Source organism: Topomyia yanbarensis, chromosome 3, assembly GCF_030247195.1.
Source record: "Topomyia yanbarensis strain Yona2022 chromosome 3, ASM3024719v1, whole genome shotgun sequence".
In the NCBI taxonomy this organism is placed as follows: domain Eukaryota; kingdom Metazoa; phylum Arthropoda; class Insecta; order Diptera; family Culicidae; genus Topomyia; species Topomyia yanbarensis.
The window spans coordinates 290,520,768-290,538,793 of record NC_080672.1 but is presented as its reverse complement, the minus strand read 5'-3'; the positions used below and the strand labels follow the sequence as shown (position 1 = coordinate 290,538,793).

The 18,026-nt window shown below is 41.0% G+C and overlaps 1 protein-coding gene across 2 annotated transcripts in view; it reads right to left on the bottom strand.

Moving 5' to 3' along the window:
* Positions 1–4,290: 4,290 nt before the first annotated feature.
* Positions 4,291–18,026, bottom strand: part of LOC131693318 (uncharacterized) — a 40,900-nt gene continuing 27,164 nt past the window's right edge. For both annotated transcript variants that reach the window (XM_058981039.1, XM_058981038.1), the window contains exon 7: positions 4,291–14,279. In XM_058981039.1, the coding sequence (XP_058837022.1) occupies positions 4,549–14,279 (9,731 nt within the window). In that variant the 3' untranslated portion in view covers positions 4,291–4,548. The remainder of the gene's footprint in view (positions 14,280–18,026) is intronic.

Sequence of the window (18,026 nt, the reverse complement as noted above, 5' to 3'; positions counted from 1 at the left end):
TATTATTAAATTTTTCTTCTAAATCACTAATTCTTGTTTCGGATTGAGGACGAATGGCCATGAGAGGTATGAAAGATGTGCCTCAGTGCAAAAAAATGGAAGAAATTGGTGAAACAGTTGCGAAAATTCTGCTGGTAGTTCAAGGTATGAAATTTCATACGCTAGGCTGCACCGATATCTTTTTTTCCTAAGGCAAAATTATTTCCTCTTTAGGACCCGGAGGGGATTCACAATTTTCTCGCTGATTTTGACGTTGAATCAGTGCATTCAAGGTTAACAAATGCTTAATACGTTACAAATCATGCCTGGCTCGAACCAGAATATTTTTTATGTAAATTCTTGTAAGAAAATGTTCTTTTTCTTAAAATAATTGCAAAGATTGAAGGAAAGATGGTTTAATGGAAGGAACCAATCATGCGACAAAACGGCAGGAAAGAGGTGAAAAGTGTTAAAATCATTCAAAAAAGCCGCTAAATTAATGATCTCGCAAGGTTGAAGATATTATTCGATTTTATGCTGAATATAAGGACATTAGCCGAATTTTCTCTGTAATGATTTTTTGATACTCTATCAGCCCAGCGTATGAAATTTCATACGTTTGTTTTTCGCGCAACAAAACGTTTCAAAGGGGTTATTTTATTTTTCCCATACTTAATTCGGCATAATATGAGGGCTCACGAAGTATTTTATAAATTATCAAAAGTTTTAACATAGCTGGGTTATAATGGGTTAAGGAGATTTATGAGCTACAGGTCGCCTCCATATGGGTATTTTCAAAAACATTGATATACCAACTTCGGCGCAAAAATGCGCAAGATGAGCCCTATATATCTTGAAACTAAACTAAGTTTTGAGTCAGATTCATGATAAGTGACCCATGGGAGACCATCTCAAAAATTGGAAGACGTATAAAGATAAATTATTGATATGATATGAAACTTGTTAATTGGATTTTTTGATGCGGAACAAACGTAAATCAGTTTTACACAAAAATCTCCCATCTGTAGTTTAGCATATTCATTCTTCTTTTCAATTAACTTAAAATTGCTCCAATCGGCTATGTAGTTCTTGAGATATCGCCATTAGAAACGCTAAGGTACTAAAAATTATAATGAATTGAATTGAACAGAAATCCTCGACATCACTTTCTTCAACGACATGTTAAAAACTCATTTTCCATCCGATTATAGTAAAATTTTGAGATACCTTTATTCAAACTGAGAGAAAAATAAAATAAATATTTACAAAAGAATTACAAGACATTGATTTTTGGGGTTTTGTCATTCGTCGTGCCACTGTGCATCGCCTAGCAAATGAACCTTTTATGGCACCAAAATGTAGCTGAGGTTTCAAACTAACAATTTTGACCAGTAACTTTTCTCACATCTATCCACCCAAAAGAGCGATTTGCTTAAGTAGGTCCGAATAGCCCCGGGTTCCCCTATATATTGCTATAGAAACTTGAAACATCTTGTGGGTGAACTAGAGCTATCGGAAACAGTTCATATTATGCGTATGATTTGTGCATCTAATTACCATTTGAATTAGCAGTGTTCGGAAAAAAAAGTCGAAGGGCCCTATTCTTATAGTCACGTCATCTAGTGATTAGAACACAATTTCCTTCTAGTCACTTGGTGGCGTGACTGTGAGAATAGGGCTCAAAACTGTTGCCGGTCTAATAGACATACATGAATCCGCATAACTTGGAAAACCAGCATAAAAATCATATAAAAACCACAATAATAAATCGTTTAGATTTCAATGTATGTATATTGAAACTTAGTTCCCTGCAGATGTTTCGAAAATCGATATTTTACTTCAAAACTCTTGGGCTACCCCCGAACTTTTTTCAGGCTACGTGTGCTTGACGAGTTTATGTCAAAGATGCATCAATAGCAAACGTAGTTAATCACATTTTTTCTAAAATATTAAAAAAAAAACAAAATATTCAATAGCTACTTTAGCATGTTCTTTTCTCATCAAAACACCTTTCAGTTTAGGTACTGAAAATAAGTGTCCCGCATTAGAGCTTGTATCGATTTCGTCACTTTGAGCATTCCGGAGACGAGGCAACAGAACACATGCCTAAAAAAACTCTATGGATTTTGTTCCAGCTATTCTAACGCTGCAACAGAAACAGCGTGTGAAAGTTAGAACAAAATCCATAGTGAATATTTGTTGAGGCGTGTGTCTTGTTGCCTCGTTTGTAGCAATGATAACGTGCTGTAGTGTAGAATAACTTGAATTGAGATATAACTTTTAAGACACGCACACTGAGAAGTTGCGTTCTACATTAACCCTTCCCCTTGAATCCAGCCCAATACCACCGCAAATTCATATAAAACGGATAGGCTACTCACCGTCCGTAGAAACCGAATCCTTCGCCGCCGTACCCTCTTGGCAAAGGATTCTCCAGATTCCCGACGGGATGTCATCGGTAACCAGCAAACCCGGGAACTTTGATTCTTTTGGTTTAAAAACACGACTTCTGAGTAGCAGCCGCTACTTTATATCTCCACTACTTACAATGAGAGATACGTTTGCTAGCGACGAAGATTGTCCGTTTATCAATAATGCTAATTGCTGATTGATAACATATCTCGAATCATTTGTGTGGCTGTTTAACCTCGAACAGGCGTGGTTTGCACACGAAATCTATAGTTCTGGGTTTCGTTATGACAGTTAAAAAAAGGCATTTCTGATTATTATTTTCCAATTATGTATTTGCAAGAATAATTTATTTATATTGATTTTTGTTGTAAATTTTTCATAATTTACAGAGATTTAAAGGAAATTAAATATAAAATAATAATAAAATATATTGCGTTTTTTAATGCATTTTTCTGTTTCTCATCTCTGTGTAAGATTACCAGGTCTAATAATGTTTTGATACATGATATTTGACATTTACTTGTTCTAAGAAACTTAGAGAGAATATTTACTCATATTCACAAATTACCTTTCGCTTTTGTTACTTGTTGCCATCTGACGTACTTAAATTAGTTTAAATTTATCTCCATTGTTTGTTTTAAATTTTCTACTTTCACAAGTGTTAGATTACAATTTAACTTCGCCCTGGTAATTAAAGTTATAATACATTGATAGTTACGATTTTCTTAGTCACCTTTCCTCTCTAAAAAGTTCAACTGTTTTTGTTGTTTTGTTACTTGTCCCTAAAAGAGTTTATTTAGTTCACTTTGTGTTTTTCTGTATTTACTAATATTACTTTTTTCCTTTTCTTTATGTTTACTATTACTTAATCCTACGCTAAGGAGGGGATTTCTCATAAATAAATTAAATAGTTTATTTGGACAAACCATATGTATAGTAATCGTAGGCATTACGACACAAAAATTAATACTAATCGTAACTGAAGTTTTTATTCTCTTTCACTATTTATTCTTCAATATTTTCTTACTTACAATTCATTTTAGCTAATGTGGCTCATTTGAACAACGTGAAACGTCCTTTTGTTTTTCGCTACTATACTGTACATACACGCAACAGATGAATGAATTTCTGTTCCTTAAACGTTATTAAAACAAAACTTATTCTCTTAAAATTAAAGTAGCTCATCAACTAGATTTATATGTACAGGATGTATTCATGATTCTCGTTTTGTGGTCTGTTTAGTGGAGCCAATCGCCGTTCCTTTTATTTTGTTTCCACTAAGGAAAAATCGGTCGCACCCATACTGCTACGCAGGTAATATTTACATAAAACAAGGGAAGGGAGCAATTTATACGTACAATCTCATTGTGTTAATTTCACACCCGACAAAATTAACAACAGCAACTGCCATGCGCACACATAGACGTTCGCTTATTTTGGTTACTCAGCAATGAGCAAAGCGTCTTCATTCGAGATCGATTGAATTTTGCACTTATCTTTTTACACTTTTTGAAAATAGTCGTACAAGGAGTTTCCGTTACAAATGTGTTCGCCTGTAGGTAGTCTTAGTAAACGTGAAATAGCTAACAGAGACCGAACAAGATTGTTCTGCTGTTGTTGGAACAAATAACATACGCTTCTATTTTTTTACTAGAACTACGGTAAGTATTTGTTTGCCGGGATCTATTATTTTTGTTCTTATCTTTGTGTTTTTTTTACTTCAACTAAGTTATTCCTCATAAATTTTCTTTTCATTTAAATATCATATTACTCAGTAGTGTTTCGATTCAAAACTTTCGTTTTGATTGACTATTTACAGATGGATATTTTAGTTCCCTTAAGAAGATAGGTGCGTCAGATTTTGAACAAATGAGTGTTTCTAGTCTAAAATATAAAACATTCTCGAAACAAAATAAACTTTATGTACCGTCATCTGTCACAGAAAACATGCATAAAAGTAGAAATCTATACAAAACAAAAATATTCGCCTCGAAGGAGCGAGAAAATAGTTTCATTCACGATTTTGTTTCGCTTGAACGTCAAAAATATTAACACATCTTACTAGTTAAAAAAAAGTACCAACAGGAAAATAATATACACAATTTGACTGGAGAGATTTGCACAATAAAACATTTACACGACTATTTACATAAACCGTCATCTCACTTCACAATCTTTGGCAGTCGCTGTCAACTCGTGCTGTTGCGGTTGCTGCAACTGGGATTGCGGTTGTTGTTGCTGTGGAATAAAACCCCCAAATGGATTGAACGTTGTCGCGCTGCTGCTATTGCCACCACCGAGGGTATTGTTGAAAGACATGGTAGAGGCAGTGTTAGTGGAAGAAGTAAACGAAGACATTGCACTTAGATCGACTGTTTTGAACGATTCCAACGATGGAAGTAGATCTATTGGGGAGGGGGGATCCCGATCCGAATGAGCTAAACTGCTGAAATTCGGTGGAGTGGAGTCACCGATGGACGGAGGAGCAACACTCAAATCGATAGTTTCTGTATTCAGCGGAATATCCAGCCTCGGTAGTACAATGTTCAAAGTTTTAGTCTCTTCGCAAGATTCCGATAGATGTCTATTCAATTGCTCTTGTTGATCCCCTGTGAGACGTTTATTCTTCGAAGACATTATGTATCCTCCTCCAGATGAATTCCTTGCCAATTTCAGCCGGATCGGTGTTATCATAGGTTTCACGTGGCCACTACTGCAGTTGCTGCTGTCGTTACTATTATGCAAATCGGCCAGATCTATAGCTAATGGATCTGTTTCCGGGGAATTCGCTTGACTTTGAGTCGGATCCAGCAGCGGAACACTCATCGTTTCATCAATTGGCGGTTTTTTAACCCCTAGCCTTATGACAATTCGGGGCGCCTCCTCCGATTTATTGATGATCTCTACTTTATCCAGCTTCTCACCCTTATCTTTTTTGTGCTTCTTTTCCTTCTTACGTTTTTTGTGCTCTCGATCCCTCTCCTTATCTTTATTTTTGTGTTTTTTCGCCTTTCGGCCTTCCTCTTCATCGTCGAACATCATCTGTTCAGCAAACATCATCGCATCACGTCGTAAATCTTCTAAACTAGGGGGCGCCATTGTTGCGAGTCGTTTCTTCGGTGGGCGGATTCGATCACTGTACGAACCGGAAGCCTCCATCACATCGGAACCAATTTTGATCTTCAGTTTGGGAGCCGCCTGCGGCTGATTCATTGCAGTAACTGTGGCCGTCCGATTGTTTCGTGACCGTCGCTTCACCACTGGTGGAACATCCACCGTCAGATTACTCGTCGACCCGTTGCTTCCAGTAGAACCAACACTCCGTCGTCGTTCCATAATATCATGTTCCGTAGGTACCAGCCCACGCAGCTCTCGTGACATGTTTGACGAAAGCTTCTTCCTTTTCTTAAAATCTACTCCTCCGTAATCTTTGTAGTCATCTCTGGTTGGCATCGTACATAGCGAATCGACTGCTTTTGGTATACCCACCGTTCTGCTGATTGCGGTCGTCAACGACAGATTAGGATTCTGATCTACCACTTGCAGACCCGTCTGATCGTCGTGGTTCATATCCTGAGTCCAGTATTGTCGTAGCAACTCTTTTTTACGCATTCGTCTCAGATTGGACGAGCCAGCGCCAACATTTACTGTCAACGGGGTTGACATGATCGGAACATTTAAACTCGATTCCATCACGCTTGATTGCTGCAGAGTAGTAGTAGAAGACGACGAGCTATTGTCCAACTGTGCCAATGGTCCCTTGATCTTCAGTTTCATGATGTTCCGCGAATCCGAAAGGGAAACTTTTGTTGTGATGCTATCGGAATCGTTGGTTTCTTCCTGAGGTGGCTCAATTGGTTCTATTACAGTAGGCAGGGTTGTCACTGCAGATACTAATACGCAGGACAACGATAGCGATGTTGTCGTCATGCTAGAAGAATGATGAGAAATAACTGCCTGTGCCAACGTCACAGACGCTGGAGGCGTCGTATCAACTTTATTGTTACTGGCTTTCAAAGCCGATTGCAGCTCGTTTTCCATATCTTCATCGATATCGGCGAGCGTTTGATCAGCCGTACCACTAGCAAATGCTCCGAGCAAATGATTATTGTAGGCATCTGTGTTGGTAGAAGAATCGAAACCACTGTTATAAGTCCGCATGTCGACAGGACCTGGAAGCACCGTTTGGACCATGTCCTGTAGACTAGTACTGACACTGGGTTGTGTCACACTAATATCAGCTCTGGTCACAATTCCCGAGTTCAGATTAGGTGGTAGTGAAGTTGGTGTGAAAGAAGATCGATTTTGTTTTGTTCCAAGGGTACTAGTTTGCGACGAATATAGATTAAGGCTTGGGAATTTTGGTGACTTTGAAGGTTCGCGCGATGCTCGAAACGTGTCCTGAAGACGACAGTCAATCGATCGCCTTCGATCTCGCATATCTCGCAGTTTCTCCATGCTGTTGCACGCCAAATCATCATCAAAATCCGGATCGTACACTGTTCCGATTAATTTGGTGTGTATTGTACCACCTACAAAGTCGTTATAGTCATTATGCGATAGCTGTGGCATAAAGCTGATCTGTTGTCGACCACCGCGACCTTGCCTTCCATGTTTGCCTTTCCCGGAAATAGCACCTCGCTGATTTATGTTGTTTGTTCGTGGTCCTCGTGGTCCCCGCTTTGCACCACCTTCGGGTTTCAATGGTTTTCCACGTAATGAGTCTGCAAGTGGTTGCGACTGCTGAGGCTTGGGATCGTACGTTTTCGGACTTTTCCCCGGACTAATATTCGGGGATTTCATTTGACCCAATGCAATTGACGAGTCGTTGCCTTGATTTTGAATGCGTGAGGAAGATCGCGAGGATTTGGTAGGTGATTTCTTAGGTACACTGTTTTGATCCAATGACTGCAGAATGCCCGCACTATCTTGTTGCGGTGTTCGCTGTTGTTGCATCTGTGGTGTCTGTGGTCCTATCATTGCTGGAGAATGGTTCATCATGAAGTTATGCTCTGGAGTTGGATGTTGTTGATTGTTGGGTGATACCATGGCAGACAACGGTGATGCAGCCATCTGTGGTGTCATTGGTTGCTTCTGTTGCTGAGGCGTTGGCGGCGATACAATAGTTTCTGTCAACGCCAAGTTATGTGATGATGAGGTAAATGTTGCGCCGCACAGATTGTTGGCTGTTGACATTTCATCTGGCTTACCACCGCCACGAGTTCCTGTCGCAGGTTGCTGAATAGATGCCGCCGATTGCTGCTGTTGTTGTTGACCTCCAGCTGCAGCAGTTGGTAGCATTGGATGGTGCGGTTGCTGTTGCGGTTTGCCAGATTGGAAATTTGAGGCAAAATTCGGAGGAAACATGGCAGCACCAGGTGATGGGAAGGGAACCTGTACATTGGTCGGTGGGAACAGAGCTACAGCGCCAGGATACTGCGAGGTTTCGTTGAAATTGTACTGTTCCAGCGGATTCAAACTGTTTGGTGGCTGAGGCTGTTGCTGTGGAGGTTGAGATTGCGGCATCTGATTTTGGATATCCATAAAGTTGTTGAGATCATTGAGTTTATTGCGATGATTATTGGCGTTCAGATCGTGTTGCTGTTGTTGTTGTTTGAGCAACATATTCTCTTTTTCCTGCATAACGGAACATTCATGTTTCTTCTGATTCGGCATAATATCGTTCCAACGACGCTGCTGCTGTAAGTTTTCAAACAGCATTGAGGTAGCTTCACTTTGATTGGCAACACTTTTGATGGTCTGCATAAAGTCCAATTCGGGCAACTGGTTGATATCGTCGAGATGCGAGTGCTGTGACTGATGATGGTGATGATTGGTCTGCTGTTGCACCATGCTGTCAAATAAACCTGACACTTGCGCACTTATATGCGACTGTTGTTTCTGGTTGTTACTCGAACTGGATTGATTGTTGAGCAAAGTTGCTGCTTCCATACAGCTGGGAGGCTGTGGTTGCTGTTGGTGAAGCATTCTTCGATTATCATTGATCGTGGCAGGTAGTTGTTGCTGTTGTTGGTTGTGGTCTTGCAACATTGATGGAGGTACCCAACGCTCGTCGGACGGTCTGGTTGTCAGGTGATCCAGGTGATCCTCTTTCAAGTTCTTCTTACTGTGATGCAAAGAGTTAGCAACGTCATCAGTCGAGTTGTACTTGTAGTACTCCACATCGTTGTTGGGTTTACTTTTCTCGAGTGCTTGTGCAATTGCAGGAATGTCTTTACTACTGGTATTGTAGTCCAATGCAACTGGTTGACCAACAGTTTCAAAAAGCTTCACATCATCATATGATATGATTTCGGAACGAGAATCCTTGCTCTCATCCTGCTTATGATCATGACCAACGCTGGTACCTTTCTTGTACTTTTGTCTTAGTTTTTCAACAAGATTGAGTGTTTCTCGTTGGGTATCTTCTTTGCCATCTTCCATAAAAGGAAAATTCAAAGGCGGATTCAAACCAAACGTATCATCCGAAACCGATTCGCTCACGGCCGGCAGCGATAGTAAGTCGAATATCGACTGACACAAACCACCAGTAGTGTTCAATCCAGCATCCTTGGGTGCCAAATTATTGCTACTGTTATTGGTATTACTGTTGGTGAAATTGTTCATAATGTTGCTCATACTGTTTGTGGTAGTTGGAATGTTGTCCATGTTTGGAGCTGCTTGGAAAGACGATAAGGTGACGGGAATATTCGACTGGGGAACGGCAGCCATGGCCAGCGATTCTAACTCAAATTGCTTTCTTTCCTCGACTGCCGCAATAGAGGATTCACTCGTCGCAGCAGTCTGAGGTGCAGATACTGATTGCAACGCTTCACTAGAAAATACTTTTTTATCTTCTTCCACTTTGGCAACCTCGTTTTTCTTCTCCACTTTGGCATCATTCGAGCCATCTTCCACTATAACAACGTCGCGACCATCATTCGATCTGGAATCATCCACTAGTGATATGATCTCAATATCTTTCTTGCTGTCAACCAGTGAATTTGATGATTTCTCCTTGCTGCTAGAAGATCCTTTTTCCCTTATGGCAACCGGTAATTTAATGTCAGCTTTCTGTTCTTCCGCAATATGTTTAATGTCGATTCCAATTGAACCCTCATTACCACTTAGGTTAATTTTGTCACTAGTATTTGGAATCTTTGAGTATTTATCACTGCCAGTGCTACTAATTGGTCTGACATTCACACCACCATCCTCCTGCTTTTCATCGGTTTTTACTCGGCTCTGCGAAAGAGTTTCTGGAATCATCAATATTTTTTCTTTCTCTTTGTCGGTAGTTGCGACTATTAAAGGAGAATTTCGAATTCCTGCAATATCATCTTCCTTCTTGCCACTACTGCTTCGCGATGAAGAATCGTCAATGAGTATTACATCTTCCTTTTCATTTCGGCCAACACGACGATTACTGCAACGATCCGGTTTTTCGCCTCGACCTGGTATTTCCTGTTCCCTTCGAGGTGTTCTCTGATTCCGAACAGATGGCGAAACTGACAATATAGGGGATACTGTAGCTGTCGCTACCTTCTCTACAATGGCAGTTCTCTCAAGGGTCCTAGCTTGTTCGGCAGTTTCTTTTTCCGCAATAGCTGCACTCTCAATGGCCGCTGCCTTCTCGGCTGCAGCTGCCCTCTCAACAGCAGCTGCTCTCTCGGCAGCTGCCACTTTCTCGGCAGCTGCTGCTTTTTCAGCAGCTGCAGCGTTCTCAGCTGCAGCCGCTTTTTTAGCTTCGGCCGCTTTCTCAGCGGCGGCTGCCTTCTCAGCTGCTGCTGCTTTCTCAGCTGCTGCTGCCCTCTCAGCTGCTGCCGCCCTCTCAGCTGCTGCTGCCTTCTCAGCTGCTGCTGCCTTCTCATCAGCTGCTACCTTCTCAGCAGCTGCTGCCTTCTCAGCGGTTGCTGCCTTCTCAGCGGCTGCGGCTTTTTCAGCTGCAACTCTTTGAGTAGCCGTTGTCTTCGCAGCAACCGTGGCTTTCTTTTTCTGCTGCTCTTCCTTGATCATCTTCTCTGCTTCGGCCGCCAACCGCTCCTTTTCCTTTCGTTCCCGTTCGAAGTCTACATAAACAGATTTGCGTCGACCTCGAAGCGATGCAAACTTACTGGTAGTACTAGTTGCGTCCGCGACTACTGCAATAGGTTTTACATCATTGGTCGTCACGAGGCATGAGTTGCGACGATTTGGAATCATTTTACTACTAGCGACATTCTTAGAATGATCTCCCGATTTGAGCAAGTCAGCAGCTCTGGATCGATCGTGAGGCATTTTGGCATCTTTGACGGGTAGTGCAGATTTTGTGGATGCAATGCTGCTGCCACTTCCCGACTTAGATTCGACGGGTACGGTCGAAACCTTGCTGTGCTCTCTGTAACCAGTGGCAGTACTAGCGGCTTTATCCTGAACTGGAGATTGCGATTCTCTTTTAGCGGCAGCTGTAGCCTTATCAGTTGGACGTGAGGCTGCATTCGCCGCAGGTTTGCTTCCTGCTGTAGCTGCCATTTGTTTCTTTCCGGACTCGAATTCCTTACGACAGATTTGCTTCTTGGGACTAGCTTCTCGCTTCGATGTGACGGTTTTCCTTCTGCTATCTTTAGTTTGTAATCGCGTCGAGTCATCACTCTGACTGCTGCTGGAGTCGGAATCGCTGTCAGACGAGGAAGAACTGGAACCAGACTCGGAAGATTTACTCTTGTCAAGAAAGGGCATCTGTCGGTCTGTTTTCCGTACGGCACTTGATACCGTTTTACCAGTAAGCGACGCTGGAGCACCTTTGGAAGCCGCTGTAGTAGCAGCTTTATTTGATAACGGAGCTCCAGCTGTCTTCTTGCTGTCGTTCTCTTCCTCCTCTTCGTCGCTATCCGAACCCGAGCTACTAGAGCTAGAGCATGACGATGAACTAGTTTCTGAGCTTGAGCTACTGGAAGTGGTAGATACTTTCTTTTCTTCCTTCCTACTTGTTGAGCTAGAAAGGACCGCCTTCGTTGAAGCTTTTGTTTTTTGTTCTTCTGTAGCAGTCGGCACCGATATTGGTACTGGAGTAGCAGCCGTTGCTTCTGCCGGTTTTCCCATGCCGCTTTTAATGTGTTCTGCGGCTTTCTTTGCGGCTTGACGTTGAGGTACATAGGCCAGCATATCAACTAATGATGCTTCTTTGGAATTTTCTCGCAATTTTTCGACGATCGCCTTATCTTTTTCTGATTCTTCGCGGTTAGTCTGTGCTGTTTTTTCCCTGGTTGGTATTTTGTCTCGCTTATCTTTTTCTACATGTCGGTCTTTGTCACTCGATAGCTTTGGTGTTGGTTCAACTACCGATTGGGGTTGCTGTTTGATAGGTTTGCTATTACTTCTTTTCGCGACAGCTGTAACTTTTTGGGGCACTTCAGACACAATTTCTCTCGTTTGTTTACTGTTGTTGTTAGCAGCAACTTTAACTTCAATGTCTTTTGTTCCACTGCCTGTACTAATACCACTACTGGTACTGCTACTACTAGTACTACTGTTGCTCCCAGTGCTGCTAATGGAACTTGTACTTCCAGTACTACTGCTACTACTACTACTGGAACTACTGCTGCTACTACTACTGCTACTACTAGATACAGCATCTCGACCTTCTTTAACCTCTTTTTTGGTAGTTGACGGTTGACTGACGTTGGAAGTAACCTGCAGGGAGGATTGCACTGGTGCGGCCAGGTTGGTTTTCATCAAATTTTCAGAGGCTTTCTTGGCAGCCTCACGCTGAGGCACGACGAGGAAGTCAGTAGAAAACTCTTTCTTGTTCGGTTTATTAGCAGACTTTTCCTTCTCCTGCTTTCTTCTTGCGGTGGTACCACTTTCTTTGTTAGTTTTGTTCGTTGAACCATAACCACTACTGCTGCTGCTATTAGCTGCCGGTGTTACTATCGCACTGACTTGTTCTGCAGATGTCTTCTTCGTTTCAGCTTTTGTTTGAACAGAAGCTGGAGGTCCCACAGACACTGATGTTATGGTCGATGTTGCAGTTGCCGTTTTCAAGGTTTTCACCGGTGAAACTGACTTCTGCTTGAGTTTGTCCGCTTCGGCTAGATTAAACTCTTTCATAGCTGCTTTGGTACGGAACGGATGTTGCTGCGAATCGCTAGCAGTATTATCAGTCTTATCCTTATCGGTGCTATCCGAATCAGAATAGATGTGCAACATGTTCTTATTTGCGTAGGTATTTTGTACCCCAGACTGACTACCACTACGTGGCACAATTGGTACAATCTCGTCGCTATCGTTTGAATCCGATAGATGCATTCGATCGTCAACCAACTCCCGCTCCATTTGTCGTAGTGATTGGTTTCGTGATTGATTACTTTTCTTAGTTTGTGGAATCTCAGTTATACCGGCCACGGGTTTCAGGCGAACGTTACCTTCGTCTTCGCTCGAGCTAGCCATCGAATTGGTGCGGGTTTTCTCAGCTGATGAGCCAACTTTTCTTCGCTTGCGATCTGCAGCTTTTGTTTGGCGTGCTTTCTTCTTTGTTGCCGGTGGCGAACTCTTTTTAACATCCTCCTCTTCTGCAGAGCTAGCACTTGTGGTCATGTTTCGTCGCGACTGAGCCTCACTCTCACTAGAAATATCGCTAATACTTCGCCGTGCGACTCCGTTGATGTATGTTCGTTTGTTATCCTGTTTGTTGATCGTCTGCCGTTGATGGGTGGTTTTGTTTAATCCGTTAATGTCTGTAGGTTTTTTATTGCTAGCACCAACATTTTCCTTTTCTTTTGCTTGATGTTGCTGCTGCGACTGCTGTTGTTTACGGTTATTAATCTTACTGCTGCTTCCAGAACTGCTACTACTATGTACACCAATTATACGCTCTAACATATCCTCTAAACTCAGTACTGCCCTATTACTAACGGAATCACTTGAATAAAGTCTATCATATATCGTAGGACCGTGGTTCGCTTGCATAATAACATCGATTGTAGATTCGTCTAAAGTTTTCTTATCAGTTGTCCGCTGACACAGGGAAGCGATCTGTTTGTGAAATGTCTGTTCCCGCATGCGGAAAAATGAGCGAGACAACTTCTCCCGCCGACTAACCATGTAGCACAGATTACGAACCCGTTCGAGATCCTGTCGCAGGTGAACGAACATTTTCATTTTCTCTAAATCGTCCGCCTGTTCCTGATTTTGGGCAACCATATCCACATCGTCGGTCTTAGGTGGTAAGAGAGGACGATTATGACCGGATTTGCGTTTCAATATCCAATAGTTATAAATGTAATGAATAGCTTCCTGATCAACATCTAACAAATGACAACTAATATCTTTAACACTAACATGCTTATCAAACTCAGCTTCTATTTCCTGCATGCGTTGAGCCCGCGCTTGATTACGTTCCTCTGAGGTCATGTCTTTGCGTTTCTTTCGTTTCACCTCCCCACAGCTGACAGTTTCATCGTCGGTTGCCGAGCCCGTATTGTTGTTGGAATTTTTATTATCACGTTTACCTTTATGGACGCCGTGCTTCTGACAGTACGAGCGAAGTTTGACTCCATCCTCGGCGTTCTCGTCCTCGATAATTGCACGCATCTCCAGTCCATGTTGAAAGGCGCATGTCACATGGTATGCCGTTTTACAGGTTTTCACCGAACACTGTATACAGGCACCTACCCGTTCCCGGCAGAGTACACAGATTAGTGCCCATCGGCTGGTCGGTATGCTGGAGATTTTCGTAATAGGTTCCATACGATCTACGGAACCAATGCTGACTTCGGGTATCCAAAGAGCACAGGAAACATGAGCCCACTTCTGACCGGACCGAGTGGACTTCATCGCACCGCCCTTGTTTGGGCACAGTACACAGTCCGGTTTCTGACCCATGGAGCACGTTCGACACATCCATTGACCTGTTAAGTGTAGGAAGGAAAGATTGAAGAGATTAGTTACTTGAAATATTATAGACATCGTAATATGCTTCACTGGTTTATTTATTCTGTACACTAAAGTCGCTTACGTGCCGTTTTAAAGCCATTCAAATTTATTTATTTCGTCTTAAAAATCCACGAAACGAAAAGCTATGTTGAATGAAACCACGTAAAAATACCTGCAATGTCTATGAGTCAACAGTTTCCGGCAAGACGCACGCAGATTTAAAAAAAGGTTTGAGGAAAAAACCATATTCAAAATGCGGAAACTGAATTGTTGATATAACCCATCGCAAATTGCGGAAGAAGTTCTACTGTTTCTAGAGACAAGTTAACTGTTCAGAGCCTGGTGATACAATACATAAAACGAGATCGTTTTCCAACAGCGTCCAAGACTGCCAGTACCGGCATTGGTTGAAAAATAAGCAAGTGAAAATGAAGCTAGGAAGAATTAAATCAAGATCCTACACTAGGATAACTCCGACCACACTTGGGATACTTTACGGGCTGCTTTAAGAATCAACAAGTCATCGTGGAATCTTATGTCTGGGCATTGTTATTCTTGTACAAAATCCCACAAAGGTTGGTCTAGTAGATTTTTAATATATGATGTACAGTGTACACAGTGATTCTATAACATTTTCCCGAAAAGCATTCTCCAGAAAATAAAATGCCGAAGTTTTTTCCCCTGAAACATATTTTCTAGAAAGTATCAAATCCCTAAAAACTACTTTCCAGAAAGTACCAAATCCCAGAAAAAAAATCCCCAAAAGAAATTATAACCGGAAAACTTTTGCCAGAGAGTACCAAAGCTCAGTTATTTGACCGAAAATTCTGTTTTTTTTTTCAACCAAGTTCGTAACAATCATTTCATTTAGCTTATATTCACAAAAATGCGGGAGCATAGCGTAGTTAGTAAATTTTTCGGACCCGAAAAAAGAGGCGACAGAAATTAAAACCTCTGAAATCTTAATAAAAAAAATGCTTGTTATGATCACAATACATATGGGGAAGGCTACTTTTGCGATCTTTGAATACAGAGCACCAATAGATACTATACTATACTAATATTAGTGCATTGTAGTGCGTATAATATAAATTCGGATTTAGTTTTCGCTAGTTCTCGAAGAGAGTTTGTCTATGATTGAGTATTTCTTCGGTTTTAGGCGTTCTTTTGAGTGACGAAACGTGTGAAATAATGAAATGGAATAGAAAACGATTGAAACAGTTACATGAAGTATTTGTGTACCATAAAGAGTGCTACGATCAAAATTTGGTCGAATAAAACTTAATACCATTTAGCGTAAGTTATACTTTCGAAAGTATTTGGTGCCTCATGTTTGTGTAAACCGAGCAATTGGGCGGATCGTACGTTTACGCACGAAACATGTCCAATGCAAAAAAGGATATATGCTCGCCTTTTGTCAAATTGTGCATTCATTTCGATTTTAATACAGATTCAAAGAAAGCTCCAAAGAAGAAACCAACCCCTATGTTTGAGTAATCCGGGCAGGCGAAAAGATCACACGTTTGCGTGCAAGAGTTATTTGGCATACAGATTCAAGGAACTGCTCATGTTTAAAAGAAGGAATCAATCCCTATGTTGGAGTAAATCGGGTACACGAATGGATATCAGGCTCGCTTGCGAGGGATTGCCGCTTCCGACGGCTTATCCTCAAAAGTTTTACACTGCATCAGTTCCTATTTTATTCTTTTGGATTCTAGAAGGGGGCACCGCTTCCGATGATTGTTGCCAAATGGCTCCCAAAAATTAAATTTAAATTACTAAATTCTAAGGCTTTTCCTACATGTATGTTTACATTACTAAATTATATTTAAAAAGACTACTATTGTCCAATGCTGTTAACAGTGTACTCTTCGAGGGGAGCAAAATGGACAACATTCCGAATAAGATTTTTCCCAATTCAAATTAATATGGGTGCTTTCTCCATCTTACCAAAAATTCTGGGAAATATTTGAGGAATGAACTTCTGGGTAATGCTTTTCTGGGAAAGGGTGCATTCTGGAATATTGTTTTCTAGGAATTGTGTATGCATGTTCATTTTTTAACAATAATAAACAGAATGTACTAATACATGCCACTAGCAGATTGAAAATTCTTTATTTTATGATTTTATTAGAGAGGTTCAAATGAACTTGCCCCGATGTACCTTATTTAAAGTTGCTTATATTTGGGAACATAGCCACTTTACTTTCCGGTTTGGTTCACATGGATGATGGTTCTTCAAGATTACTAGGTAGATTTTGAACATTCGTATTGATATGGTCCCATCCCAAGTAACAATTGAAGTTTTATAGCACGCTACAAGTGCAATCTAAGTTTTATGATTGACTATAAAACTACCATAAAACCTCAATTTTTACTGGGGATTACTTTGAAAAGCTCACTTAAATTTTAAATTTAAACATTGGGCAATTCTAAAGTAAACGTCATTTATACTTTAGAATGGTTTTGAATTGGTAAAATCCATCCCCCCATTTCGATTATGCGTAATGAACCAACAACCATAGGATACTGCATCGGTCTGGATCTAGTTGAATTGACAGCAAAAATAATTCAATCTGCCAGTCGTCAGGGTATCCCTTCTATCCACCTCCTGAAGCGCGCGCCGTGTTATTAGATTCTAGGGACCAACAGAATCCAAGGTCTCCAAGCTACAAATCCCCAAGCATAAAAAATGCATGTCTGGAGTCCACCGCCAAGCCCACGGTGCGTCGAAAGCGGCAACACGTTGCAACCAAACCTAAGAGCCACTCGTTTGCTTGGGTGACTCAAACATAGGGGTTATAGCTAGTTTATATCGCACTGAGTGTTAGCAAAGTCGGACGGAACGCGAAGGAAAGCGAACATACGATGCAAAGATTTGCGGATTCAGCTAAATCTTTACTATTTTGAATGAAAAGAACAATACACCACTGTAGAATTTTTAAGAAAACGAAATTTTATTGGTTTAAAATAATTCATCAAAATATGATAGGCGAGCGAAATATCTAAATGTTTACAGGGTAACTGTGCCCTAGTTAATCTTAGCGCCTCTATGCATCCTATTCATTTGAACGCATTAGTTAGAGCAATGTCTGCTATCTCTATTCAATCCATTACCTTAAATGGTACGATGCAAAAGGGTGCGTTGTACTTGACTTTTCACTTTGCTCTAACACGAGTATGTAAAATACTTTTATTTTTCAGGTCAGATTTTTCATTGTATTGCTTCTTAGGAACGAAGCAAAGATGTTGAAACTTATTTAAGCGCAATCCAGTTAGCAGTTAGCCGAGTTATCAACGAATTAAGGTGACATCTTGACTAATGATATGAATAAGGGCTCTTTTATCCACCCCATTTTCAACTAAATTACAAACCAAGTGTCCAGCAAGCAAGCATGTTTCTACAGCCATTCTCTCAGTTTTTGTTGCTTTGTCGGATATTTAAAATGAAACATCCCCATGCACCCATCTTCATCATGCTCTATATCAAACGCCGTCATTGCGAGATCGGAAACCACGTGAGATCAGAAAACTTTTGGCGACAGAATTATCATTATCATCTCAATTGAATAAACCACAGCGTGCACCGCCAGCTAAATCTCAAAAGAATAGGATTAACTGTTTAATAGGTATAACTTTAACGTTATTTGGTTCTTAGGATTGAATGTAAATCAAATAAAATTTGTATTTCAGTTTAATTTCCTGTGTTGTATTTTCATTTC